This window comes from Platichthys flesus, chromosome 8 (genome assembly GCF_949316205.1).
Source record: "Platichthys flesus chromosome 8, fPlaFle2.1, whole genome shotgun sequence".
In the NCBI taxonomy this organism is placed as follows: Eukaryota; Metazoa; Chordata; class Actinopteri; order Pleuronectiformes; family Pleuronectidae; genus Platichthys; species Platichthys flesus.
Genome location: NC_084952.1, coordinates 16,259,966 through 16,273,798, shown reverse-complemented (window position 1 = coordinate 16,273,798; position 13,833 = coordinate 16,259,966). Strand labels below are relative to the sequence as shown.

At 41.0% G+C, this 13,833-nt stretch overlaps 1 protein-coding gene across 6 annotated transcripts; it reads right to left on the bottom strand.

Moving 5' to 3' along the window:
• Positions 1-108: 108 nt before the first annotated feature.
• Positions 109-10,778, bottom strand: tnip1 (TNFAIP3 interacting protein 1). Of its 6 annotated transcripts, XM_062393223.1 has the most exons (20): positions 10,400-10,588; positions 9,889-9,955; positions 9,631-9,731; positions 9,353-9,535; positions 8,628-8,792; positions 8,423-8,508; positions 8,181-8,240; positions 7,423-7,632; positions 6,958-7,052; positions 6,350-6,536; positions 6,072-6,164; positions 5,887-5,952; positions 4,457-4,588; positions 4,035-4,163; positions 3,787-3,921; positions 3,574-3,699; positions 3,394-3,474; positions 2,712-2,927; positions 2,381-2,465; positions 109-1,620 (listed from the first exon to the last, which is right to left on the bottom strand). In XM_062393223.1, the coding sequence occupies exons 4-20, from the start codon at positions 9,498-9,500 to the stop codon at positions 1,487-1,489; spliced, it is 2,148 nt and encodes a 715-aa protein (XP_062249207.1). In that variant the 5' UTR covers positions 9,501-9,535; positions 9,631-9,731; positions 9,889-9,955; positions 10,400-10,588; the 3' UTR covers positions 109-1,486. The 6 variants fall into 6 exon arrangements, with proteins under 6 accessions (XP_062249207.1, XP_062249206.1, XP_062249212.1 ...); XM_062393222.1 differs by lacking the exons at positions 9,631-9,731; positions 9,889-9,955; positions 10,400-10,588 and adding an exon at positions 10,641-10,777; XM_062393228.1 differs by lacking the exons at positions 9,631-9,731; positions 9,889-9,955; positions 10,400-10,588 and adding an exon at positions 10,641-10,777 and having other exon boundaries at positions 2,712-2,837.
• Between the last annotated feature and the right edge of the window lie 3,055 nt (positions 10,779-13,833).

Below are 13,833 nucleotides of genomic sequence, written 5' to 3'. Positions count from 1 at the left end.
CGTGCATTCCTTCTCCGGAAACAACTGTTACACTGCGAGTCTTTCTATCCTACAATAAAAATAGGGAAAAAATATATGGAGATGAATAAGGAGGGTAAACTAATAACAGACACTTAGAATAGATTTATTAAGCCAGTCAAATACAAAAAGTCTCACATGTGCTTTTGCCAACAGCAAAACAAAAGGGGGCTACAAACCAAGAAAATACAACTGCCAGTAATTACAGCGTACCTCTCAAGGAGCAGGTCTGCTAACGTCTCATGTCAGCTCTCACCCATCAGGAGTTTGTTCCCTGTAACTCAATCACCAGTTTGATAAATTCATCTGGACGTATTTTGAAGCCCGACTGCCTGATTTAAATTACTCCGAGGACGGGTCTTCAGTTTGAGATTAATTGACCTCTTTTAAAGTAGTAACATAAACATCTCTGTGCTGTCAGATCTCTTGACAGTGAGCTAAGGCTTTGACACTAGATCTAGGGCCTCCACCTTCCTGCCTGTTTGAGCAGAATCGGAAGGTTTCAGTCCTGCCACCCATTCAGTTCACACGATATATATCAGGTATTTGAGGCGGATGGCCATCTCTGTGTTGGGGCTAAACTGTGGGCGATAGTACAGGATGCAGCGAGATGAGAATGACTATCGGAATGAGCGATCAAATCAATTGTGGTAAAGTACAAGTGTTGTGTTTAATGAGATTAGGTCCATCGGCATGGGGAAAAAAAAGGTTGTGTATGTATTGTGCATTGTGTATTTTGATACAAACATACAATGTCAATAGCTACAATATATTGGGATTACACTAACAACATAGAAAGAACAGCATTACTAAAGACAATGATTTACACTTAGTCAATGCAAATATCAAAACAGAGAGAGTTATAAATAAATTATCAAGAATCACAATCATGTTTTTTGGTATGATAAGATCAAAAATTAATTTCCCCAAAAATATTTGTATTTCAACAACCACTTTTGAACAGTTACACATAAGGGACAGTTCTATTACATCGATGGTACTGAAGAAATCTTCATAAATCAAATCAACATTCACGTCGTTAATTCTATGATTCAATGTACCTATATCATTCATTGTTGGAATTAGTATATGTAGTATTACTGGGGAATGGCTTCCTGTAACCCCACAAGTAACAAACCAAGTGTCAAGTCGTTACAGATTTGCAGGGAGATAATCACATAGGTATATTTCCTGAAAAAAAATAACAGAGCAATGATAATTATTCAAACCTATTTAACAAATGACTTCAGATCCTGAAAAAAACAAAACAGAAAAGATCCAAATAATATTTCATTCAGAATAGCGAAGTGTTTCACAAATAGCCTTATAAAACGCAAGTATAAACAACATTACAATAGGATATCTACAGTTCAGTAGGAAAATTATAGATCAAATCACACCTTGTCAACTCAAAAACAAACTGATTTCATGCTACTACCCAGATCAATCAGTTGGGTACGGTGATGCTTTAGTGCTTTCCAGGGTCGATGTTTTGTCGCTCCCTTTTTCCATATCCTGCTGCGATTGCTGCGGTTGCTGCTGCGGTCGCTGCTGCTGCTGTTGAAGCTGCTGCCGCTGCTGTGACTGCTGCTGCTGACTGATCTACAATTCCATAAAGGAAAAATACCATTTTATCATTTAAAGTCAAAACAAATTTGCTGCGCCAAGCTTTTAAAATTAGATACAGTAGAAATTACCAGTGTTGTTTCATTTAATGATTCAATATGCATAAAGTATGCAGCCATGCCAATATTACATGTTTTTATTAGTGGCATCTAAATCATTTGTGCCAATGACCTTGATGGTCGTCACTGCGTGATGCTCATTCACACAGAGGCTCTAATAGAGAGGACAGGGAATAGTGAAATGCATCATGGACACATGATGCACGAAAAACTTTCAATTAATAATAACAGTGTATTGTTGCTGTTGTTTTTGATTATCTAATCCCAGCAGATGCAGATCATTTTGACTCGCAGTCCAGCAGACATTGTCCTGATGTCATAATATTACATTATCAGGCAAAATGTTATAAAAGTTTAAGTTATTTTTGCTAAAAGTAGAGCGCCCAACTATTGTGTGAAATATATAGTATTTAGCCTTTTCACTAATTTCACTATATATTTGGGATTTATATTTATCTGCATCTTCATAATGGGCCATGGTTTGAGAGTCACATACGCTCCAGTGAAATCAAAGTATTGCGAGATGGATCTCGACTATGACTACATTGTTGGTTCTAATGGAATTTGGCAAAATACAATCTAACAGCCATTACCTTTGAGCTGTGAAACTGAGTCCCAACATTTTGATTTTCAACAGACTAAGCATTAAATATTGTACTGGTTTTCCTGAACTATACCTGCATTCTCTGGTGGTGGTCTTGAACTCTCTCCAACTGCTCTGGTTCCTCGGGGCTGTGGGAATGATGACTGCCACGGAAAACCCTGACCAAAAAACAAAGCATCACCTTACACAGTGTCCTCATTCATTTTAAACAGCAGCCCTTAACTTTGCTATAACCCAACAATTGTAATGAACGTGGCTTGAGTGAGCTGCAGTATGACCTAATTATATCTGCTCGCTGTTCGAAAAGATAAGGGGAGGAGCGAAAGAGGGGAAAAAAAGCCTTGTCTCCTGTGAACAAGAGTCACTCCAGAGACAGAGACAGAGGGGCCTTAGAGGACCCTTACCGGGGTAACAGGCTGGAAGTCTCGTACAGGGGGCGGTGCTGCTGCGGCTGCGGCTGCTGCGCCTGCTGTATTGGGCATCCGGGTAGGGAAGTGTATGGGCCAGCCCTCAAGGCCCTGCGGTCCCACCTGCACAAAGGGACCACAGTAGGGAGGGCTCAGCGGGCCGTTCACTGAGCCTGACGTGGGGTCTGAGGTACGTCTTTTCTGCTGCTGCCCCTACGAGGGATCATAAGTACACACGTGATCCTGATCCCCAATCAGTGCACGGCTGCTACTCTCAGCGAGCACAGCAGCCCTGTGACCTTCAACCCTACTGCCACTGCCTCCCCCTGGTGAGAGTAAATGTTCCACCTGCTGATCCCGAATGCACTGACAAACATGCAACTGGAGTGAGGCTCTTGTCCTGGAGTACCGATTCAATATTGACTGAACTAAATACAGTCAACATCTGAGTGACTGCCTTCTGCCACAAGGGGATGCTAGTGTGCAACTTTTACCACAACCCCCATCCTTCTACAAAACGCTTCCCAAAGGCTTAGAGAGGCGACTTTCTTTGAATGCACTGGCCCTGACTGAAAGCACAGCCAAACATAGCACCTATCCACACTGACAGCACAGCTTCAGTCAACATTTCCCTATGACTGCACAATTACCAGGCTCAGACCTGAGCTAGAGCAAGTACCTGTTTGTGATGCATCTGCAGTCTCTCCAGCTTACATCTCTCTGTGCGTTCTCTCTGACACTCATTCTGTGCCTGATGAAGCTGAACACACAAAAAAGTTAAAAACAGTGTAAAAAGTTTGTTACATGCAACCACATATTTCCTGAATATGCCACTTTATACTGTATACCCATATCTTACCTGATTGGTCAAATTCGTAATCTGACCCTGGAGTCTTTCAACTTGTCGCCTCAGATCCTCTTTTTCCTCATTCATTCGCTCTCTGTCACTTCTCTCTTTTCTGAAGTCTTCTTCAAAGATCTTCACCTGAATTACAAAACAGCGATTAAAAGTCATTTCGGAAATTGACATGCCGTTCCAGTAGAACAATGTACGACTTGTTGCACGTCTAACCTGCTCTTTTAGTACAGCAATTTGAGTGAGCAGTTCTTGTTTCTTCAGGTTATTGGCTGGGTCTGCAAAGTTAGCCTGGCCAGGTGGTTGTTGAGAGGACGAAGGGGTTTTAAGGTTTAAGGCCTCCTCTAGAGCCTGACATAAGACAGACAGAAAGAAATATTAGGTAGAATGAAATGTAAAAAGAGAAGTTTAAAGAAATGTCTCTATTCCTGATTGCTCCTTAATTCCATCTCATCCTCACTCACCCGATTGAGACGCTGGATCTCCTTCTCCTGGTACTCTCTCTGTTTGCTGAGGGGCAGCAGCTGATCCTGCAGGTAGCGAACCTTCTGCTTCAGCTCAGTGGTCTCGGAGTTGAGACATTCCTTTTCACCCTGAAACACCCGGGACATTTTCAATAAAAGATCAGCAAATTAGCCAAACAAGACCATTGTAAAATCTCTACCCTGTCCGTCGACAAGGTTATTTGGTGTCTGAGCTTTCTTCTCTGCAAGATTGTCAACAATCATGGGAATGACCAGACTGTAAATAGTATGTGCGACAGTGAATAGCTCATCCCACCTAGGAGGAGGCCAGGTACAGCCAGCATTCTGTAACATGTTTTTTTCTTCTGCGTTTCCTGGCTTTAAAATGTTTACACCTGCGTATTGAGGCCTTGTATTCTCACCTGTACGTTTTCTATCTTGGACTTGGCTAGCAGCAGCTTCTTGTCATAGTCGCGCTGCCTCTGCTCTCGCTCGGCCTCCAGCTCAAGCACAGTTTTCTGGGACTCCGCCAGCCGTTGTCTGAGATCTGTGATCTGGGGAACAATGTTAAGTATTTAGTTGAGGACAGCATTTACCTAATCCACAAATCACAAGTGTAAGATGCAATTCTCATAAGCACACACTAAAAAAGTGATATCGAGTCTCTGGTAAAGACAAACATCAGCAGGTGCATGTGTATAGCACCCTCAAAAAAAGTGTTATCATATCATAAACGAAGCCACAGCAACAAGGACGTATTTGCAAACATATAGCTTTGTTTTTGTGTTAATACGAACAAACCTACTGACGTAAATGCATATATCTAGTGTTCTGTGGTTCAAAGCCAGCACGATGTCCCTGCCTCAACAAAATGTGAATGTAGGCTTGTTCATGATTGTGGGTGTGCACAGACGTAGGTGTGTGAGTATGCGAGTGTGAGAGTGTGTGTACATTTGTGTCTATGCTGCCCGCTGATTGCACCACAACAGGAAGTCAGCGGGTACCAGAGAGGTGAGGGGAATTCTGGCTCTGAAGTGTGACGGGCCTTGTGGTTGAGTATGCTCAGATAGCGAGCTATTGCAAGGCTGTACCTTTTCCACTGGACAGGCATAGAGAAAGCCTGCACACACATGCATGTACTCAAACAAACAAATACACACAGCAGCCTCATTGCCAACTCATACATCAGTCATTTAACCTCAAAAAAATCTCAACCCTAAGAGCAGAACAAATATATTATTAATATTACATTGATGTCAAAATGCCAAAACTATTATTTTAAAGTCGGGTGGTTTAAGTACTTTTTCTGTTTAGCTTTCAGTAAATTGACCTACATTATTTTATGACCTAATTTTTAAAGATAGATTTGTTTTTATATAAATTAGGTTTATCGAAACTTTAACATAATTGTATAGATAATATTAGCAATCGTAGGAACAAACTTATTTAAAGCAATATTATATAAATTTAGTTAACAGGACACAAGGTGAACAAAGACACCTGCAGCGGCTGAATTGATTTCAGAGGAAGACCGTAAGGGATTAAAAGCAGCCTCTTCCAAACTCATACATTATTTATCCCGAGCAAGGACATTTTTATGGACAAGACAGAATAAAAGCGCCCAGACATGTGAAAGATGAGCACTGTACATATTTAAAAATAAAAAGGGAGACAAAATGGACAAACATACTACACTTTTAGTTTTGATCTTAGACACATTAAAAAAAGAAAATGTTTTTCAACGGAATTTGGAGAGAAGGTATTAACTCTCTTACAAAAGTTCTATATCAGACAAGGACACATCTGGGTCTACCCACAGTATTCATAAAAAGCAGTCAAGTCATTACTGTACCTTCTGCTCAAACTGTGACTTCATGGAGTTCCACTGAATGTCCCACTGCTTGTTCACCTCCAGTACCTGTCAGCGGCACCAGAAAGTGAAACAAATGACACTCAGCCTATAGGAAACTAATACACACACACACAGAGACTTTCCTCTATGGCAAAAGAGGATGATCACTAAGAGTAAAGACTCACATCCTTTCTCTGCTTCTCCAAAAGCTTGATCTTCTTTTCGTACACCTCGACATCACAAGGTTTAGTCGGGGTTTTCTCTGTGGCTTTTCCACTCTGGGGGCAAAAAAACCATACATGAAATCCGAAAAATTCATCAAGAGAACATCACTGAATGCATTTCCAAAAGGAGAACAAAAATACAGTTTAAAAAAAAAGACAAAGTAATTGTATGATAACGGACAGTTTTATTTACATGAATGTATAATAATGATATTAATCTGCTGCGTTATTTCAACTACCTTCTGTGGTGTGACAGCCTCCATCTTAGATCGCACCGCAGCAGATTCCTCCTTCACCGGCTCCTCTTTGGCCTCTGGAGCTTCAGTATCAGATGTTACAGCAGATGATGATGCTGCTGCTGCTGCTGCTCCTCCTGCGGCTGATGCTTCTCCTGTGACGAGCTCCTTAAGTTTCTGGTTCTCCAGTCTGAAGCAGCAAGAAAGTGAAAACGATAGTACATGTGAACAATGACCCTTACTAGAGCTGGCTGTAGTGTTGGGTCAGTGACAGGATGAACTTTGGGAAGAACCTAAAACTCGCTTGGAGATAGGGATGCCAAAAGAAAGGATTGGAGCACAAAAGTAATCAAAAGTAAAAGTGTGGTCATCAACATCTTGACACAACTGTGTGAAACAAGATTCATGAGAAAGTGAGTTCTCCAATAGTTTAAAAATGACCAGAGGAATAAGAATGAGATACAAAGTGCCTGTATTGTTTAGTTACCTTGTAAGAAATAAATAGATATTAAGATATTTTTGTTCCTTAAGATTTTACTAACAATGAGGTTCCTGCTCTGGAAGAAGCAAAACAAAAACAAGTCAAAATAACAGAGAGGTAAAACGTTCACCTCAGGTGTTCCAAGTCTTGATTCCTAATATGATGGTCATCCTCCATTTTCTTTCGAAGGTCATTGTTTTCCTGTCTGAGTTGCTCACAGAGAGTCTGGAAAACAAACACAAGGATCACCATATTTAACAGCATTCTGTATAATAATATATCGATAACAACAACTTCTCTCCTTTATGCCCGGATAGAGCCAAAATCAACTGCCTAGACCACAATGGTGCAATATAGATGTACTGATGTATACAAGTAAAGTTCGCCAAAAATACAAAACTTGGGAGGAATTACTTCATACGTCTATGCCTCAAAATGTATGATTTGGTCCAATAATCTTTATTATCATTCCACAAACGGAGAAAAATAATTTTGAAAGAGTTAGGTTTTGAAAAGAAAGACAAACAAATTATAAAGTGCACAACATTTTTTTTTATTTGTTTTACCTATCTCATACAGTCGCTGTGTTACATACCTGTAGGAGGGAGGTCCTCTGTTCATTCTTTTGGACCTTTGAGGAGAGATGGTGAAACTCCACAGCCATGCGGCCGAGGTGAGCCAACAGCTGGTTCGGGTTTGACTCCTCTGCGAATATGCTGAAGGAGCTCTCTAGTCTCTTCAGCTGGCTCACTAGCTCGATGTTCTCCTGAGGCAGGGGGGGGATGACTCCCGTCACTGAGCCGGCCTGGAGTAAAACCACACAGGTAAACAGGCGGTCGTTCCTCTTAAGCTGAGGGCAAGCTTACAATGACACTTCAACCAGTTCAAGACCGACAGACTAATTTTGTTTCTGTGAAAGACAGCAACTAATATATCTGGAAATTCAAACCAGTTTGTCCTGTTCTATTTAAAGTTGGCACTCAGACTACAGTCTACTTATAAACTCACAACAGTCGTTGTGATAAGTGTCAACTCCAAATGATATGAAAAACTAGTAATATTAGTTTTGCCAACACGTAAGCCTGAAACCTTCTGGTACTGTTACATATTAACACATCCCCTAGGATGTCTGTGTGAATCAGCTGTGTAATTCTATTCAGTTATAATCCCGGACTTTCCCACAGCTGACTCAGGCTGGAGCTATCAGTATTGAGTTTGTTGGTGAGTCACCGCACCAAGGATATGTTTTCATTACGGAGCAAATATGTAAACAGTTCCACAAAAATGGGACATCCTGTGGTTCTCTGGGACATTATTTATCTCATTTTGTGCCAAAAAAAGTAATGTACGTACTGTCAAGGCATTTGGAGTCTTCCCCTCCATATTCCCTTTGTCAAACTCTGATAAGACCTCCTGGAAAGACCAGAAAGTATATTTGTAGCCCCCTAGTACATGCAGTGTCCACACAGTAACTGATTCAATAACCTTGCAAGAATAAAGTAAAAATTTAGTTGAGAGCTGCCAAATGTTAAATACTAATATTTACAGTTGTTTCTGCCTCAAATCAAAGCTCTCACACAGAACAATGTACTTACATTGGGCTTCTCAGGCTGCAAGGTCTTCCCTAAACAGTTTGTCTGCTCCTCCTTCTGCTCTGCAGTCGTGTGTAAACAGGGTTTACCTGCAACAAGCCAAAGCCTTAATCAAAGTTACAGTAAAGTAGAATAGTGTTGTAATATGGATACAATCCTCTACGGATTATGATCCACACATATGTAAATACGCAAATTGCATCTTTACCATCAAGTCTCTGGAACCTACTCGACGTCTCGGATTGGACCGCCCCTCCCGTACACAGACTGGCCGCGAAGCTGGAGGATTTCAGGGCTTCGTTATCTCTCACAAGTTCCTCCACTCGTTGCCGAAGCTTCGATGCCTCCGACTGAGACTCTTCCAGCAAATCTCCTGAAAGTTTCAGACAATTCCTTAAATTTCACTTCATATAGCACTTAACTTATCTTTTAAACATTTATTTTGTCAACACAGCATGAGCAGTCATTGAATAGAAGTTTGGTGGGACAATACTGGCAAGTAGCTCTGCCTTGGTGAAGGACAAAAGGAGCAGCCAGCTTGGTCACAACATTGACACGCAAGTTTTTCAACACACTGCCAAACAAGATCCAGTTCTACTAGATTCTTCTTCATTTACTGTTGAATGCGCTCCCTTCCGCATTTCTATACTTCGACTACGAACTCATTATGTAATTTGTCGTTGTTATTGATGCTTTATTGTTTGTTGTCCTCCCTAAACAATAATTAATTTAGAGCTGCTACAATTGCAGACTGAATACAGTTCTCTGTAGTTTATAAACATAATGAAGAAAACAATATCCATGTCTGTCAGATCTGGGAAATAAAATCCACAGGATTGAAGACAAACAACAGATGTGCAACGCCAAAGAAGAGCAGGAAATAAACTCCATGTCCAGAGCGTTTGGGTAACTCTGCTGTTTTTGGGAACCCACCTAAGCTCTTAAGTCCCTTCATCCGCTCCCTCAGTATGCTGTTCTCCTCCAGTAGCTGTCGATAGCTGCTTCCTCCTCCGGCCTCCTCTCTGGCCTTGACCTCACTCCCACCTGGATCATAGATGCGGTATGGGCCTTTCCCTTCCATCGCCGTTGCTCACTTCCTAAACATGGTCCTCTGAACTGTGAGGGGAAAAAAAGACAGTTATTTAGAACTTGATTTTTTACTACACGGAAGATTAAAAAGCATGACAAACACAAACAAATGAGCCGCTGACCTTTACAGAAAATAGCGCCGATAGTAAAGTCTCTAAACATAGAGGACCGGAATCTTGTTCCTACAATCCTTGGTGACATGAGACGAAGCTACAGAAACAACCTATTTTCGAAAACAAACAATCACAATTGAATCCTAGATTAAAAGCACACCTCTTTATAGTGCCAATATGAAAGTACGAGAGGATCAAATTTCAAAATGAATTTATTCATACAGAGGGAGGTGCTCTACAGAAGCACTGTCTGAACAGACAACAAACCTGCACACATCACCTCTTCATTCTCATGGTCCTACAATAGAGATCCCTTCAAACAATAGCTGACAGCCTAGGAGTAGCACAACCACACAGAAACACAGCAGACGGGGGTTAATGCTAGCTTTTGTTTTGCAGATTAAATAAATGTCATCTCGTGAGACGTCCCACTGTAGCTGCTACACCCACTTTGTCTCAGCTTACAATATCCCACTGCTAAACTAGCGCCGAAGCTAACTGGAGAAAACCCCATGGAATCCAATGAAACAAAAACATAGGCAGCTGTGCGAGGACAAAAGCAGCAGCAGCATCCCTCCCCCCCTGCCAGAGAGGAACATATGGCAGCAATGTGCTAACCTGTGTCAGAGCTAACATATGACAACAGCACATCCGAGAGCGGAGGAAAAAGGCACAAAAGCAGGGGAGAGGAAAGTCAAACGTCAGGTGAACAACGCTAACGGACACCTAGCCGACCCGCTGGAGTCCAACACAGCCCTATGCAGCTAGTGATAGCTACCTCGATTGGCTGGAGAAGGCTAATATTAGTTTTCGCTGTTGTCATGCAAATCGCTAGCAACATCCTCGTTAGCTGTGGGCTAGAGCTAACGCTGGATGACAGTGCGGGACCGGGAGCCGCCGCCTCGCTCCTGTCGCTCGTCCGCGGACGGATAAAGACGCCTCGTGTGGCGCCGCGGTGAAGCGGCCCCGGGAGCGGAGCGGCGGAGCGCGGAACAAAGAGGGCTCTCTGAGCCGGGTACCTTGTTGCTGGCGGCGGCCTCTCGTCTCTCTCATCTAATGCGGAAGTGCTGCTGCTCTGTACTGTAACCTGGGAAATTCCACCTCGCGACGTCTGGTGTGCGGACTGACAGCGGTGCGGGCCAATCGGCGGGCGGCGCTCAAGCCAATGGCAGTGATGTAAACACCGGAGCGAGACGCCGCACGTACTCGCACACACGCGCACGCACGCACACACGCATGGTCACACACACACACACACACACACACACTGAGTTTAACTAGAAGCGTCCCCACATCGTGGTGTTTACGATGTGTGAGTAAAAACCTCTATGTAAGGTTTCATTTAACACAAGGTCATTCAGGTGAGTCGGTCGAATTACAATAACGCTTTAAAGTTATTCTTGTTTTAAACCATAGCCTGTTTACATTTAACCACGTATCTCTCCTTTTAACTCTACAACACCCCCTCCACCCCCAGTTCTAAAAACAACCCAGACATTTTCTCTGAAAGACTTTATGCTTCATTGATAAATGTAGAGTAGGGGCTGTTGTGGGGGGTTTCTGGGATTGCATCACACATTTCCTGTGAACGAGGATGACTGTTGAGGCCCAGGTCAAGTTACATTGAACTGCTGAAGTCCACGCCATAAGTTCACTGGAAACATTTGGTCTGAGAGCCGACAGATGTGGTGTTCACTTTGTGAATGTGGCTGCAACTAATACTTATTTTCATTGTTAAATTGTCTGACGTCAGGTTCAAGTTTCGAGTTGTATTTGTCACATGCAGTGAACACAGGGTCGGGTACAATGAAAGGTGTTAGACAAGAAGAAACCGGTCAGCTCAGCGGTGACATAGTTAAATAAAAAATAAAGCAAGGTAGATAGAGCTCACTATAAAAATGTCTTAACTAAAACTTCATACATTTAAAGGTGGAGTGTGACATGTGTTGCAAAGGATGTAACAACTTTAACCGGATGGAGTTTGTGTGAATACTTAATGCACACGTGTATGTATAGTTATTGCAACTTGTGTGTATCAGTTGTTTCACTTTTTCAGGAGAACAGATGTGCAGAGGGTTCTTAGTTATGAGCTGACTGCGAGTTTAGGACCCTGACAGCCTGCTGGTAGAAAGTGTTCTTTAGTCTAGTGGTGCGTGCAGCCCTGCTCCTGTACCTCCTGCCAGATGGTGACACAGTGAACAGTCTGTGGGCTGGATGCCTGTGGTCCTAGACGATGTTGTCAATTTCTCAATTAAACTTATTTTTGGTCTGACATCCATTTTCTCAATGAACTTCTTTTTTTTTTTTTTTTTTGCATATCATGAGAAAATTGTGAAAAATGTCAATCAGACTTTATTCAAGCTCAGGCCCACACATGCTTAGTTCTGGCTTTGTCCAACAAACAGTGTTTAAAGTCAAAGATAGTTAGTTTAATACCACAGAAGATAAATCAAGTAAATAGTATTATCTGAGAGGGTGATGTAACAAATAATCTCTTGAAAAAAATACTGCTGTGTTTTGGCAGCAAAGTGGATGGCAAAATGTAGAGAAAAGATCAAAATAAATAACAAAAAACGAAATAATAGGTAGACATGCATGTATTACATGTATGTACACATTTATAGAAATACAAACAATCATTTTAGAGAATTATAAAATTGGCCAAAAATCTAAAATTTCCAGGATTGCAGAAGAAGAAAAAGCTAAAAAGTGAGGGAGAGCTGCTGCAACCGGCTGCTACTGATTAAACATCACCTCGGTATGATTTCATGTTGATTTTGTCTTTTTTTAAATCAATGAATAATTTCAGTAATTCCTTAGTTTGTTCATATTAATTATTATTTGTTTCTTAATATATTAGTATATTGATATGTTTGTTAATAAGTATATTTATAGAAATGTTGTTTACCATCTGCGCTCTGTGAACATATTTCTAGGCGTTAGTGTCCAGATTATATTTTTACCTCAGACCACACCTCAATACTAACCTAGTCAAATGAAAAAAAGATAATAACACATTGCGGATAAAATGTAGCATAATCCATCAAATATGAATAAAAGTTCAGGTTTGTGACTTTTTGGAGGGTTTTACAGGTCTAACACTTCTCAGAAGCCGTAGTTACCTGATGCTATTTGAGATAATGTTTGTCATATAAAACATATATACTATGTTTTATTTGTTTGGCACACAGGTTAAGAAATGTTAGTTTAAGAATAGTATGTCACACAGTATAATAATACAACAATATGTCTGAGTAAATTGCCAGAACTTTATTACAGGCCCTGACTGGAAAAACATAAATCATTTAGGGCAATAGTGACATCTTGTGGGAATTAACAGACGAGAGATCTTTGGCCATACTTCTTCCTCATGGAGTTAACGCGACCATTTCTTAGTCAAATGAGAACAGAACTGAATAATCAATTAATTGTGACCACACACACAATATGCTGAGTTAAGGCAAGTTTCTATAAAGGGTCACAAAAACTATTTTGAATACCCAAACGGCTCACATGAATCACAAGTTAAAACAAGTTGAGACAAACAATCGGCCTCAATAATGATTTCTTTCAGCATCAGCCTGAGAAACATTCAGGATGTGATTCACAATCGAACATAAAATAATCATAATCACAGGTGTTTTCTCTTTATGTAGCCTACAGTATTCTACTTCCTGTATGTGCACAGTAATACTGATATACTAACATACAACTAACCCTAACTGCTGTCATAGTAAAAAAAAACAACAGCCTGGTTACAACTTAATGTTATGTTAACTAATTTGTTTCTTTAACCCAATGGATGAGAATGCAAGTGAGAGTTGGTATGCAATGTGCTGTGGGTGCTTTAGCAAACACATTCCTGTTTTAAAAGGTATATAATATATTTTCATATACTAAAATGCTGCTTAGACGTAGTGATGATAAAAGTGATGACCTACATGAATCAAATATAACCCCTCACAACAACTGACAATAACGTGTTAGACCATATAGTGTGGACCAGTGACCACAACAATCCGCTAAAATGTCTTCTACAGAAGCTGCTGCATGAAAAGCTGAACCTGAGGATACAGGAAATGTCAGCTATCCTTTAGTTCTAAGGGCAGCAAACCTTGCATTTATTTTTCTCGTCTCACCCACTTAGAAAAAAAAAAACGGTTTCAAGCATTTGCCTCGCAGCACAAAGACGTAAGAGTGAGCAGATGACAT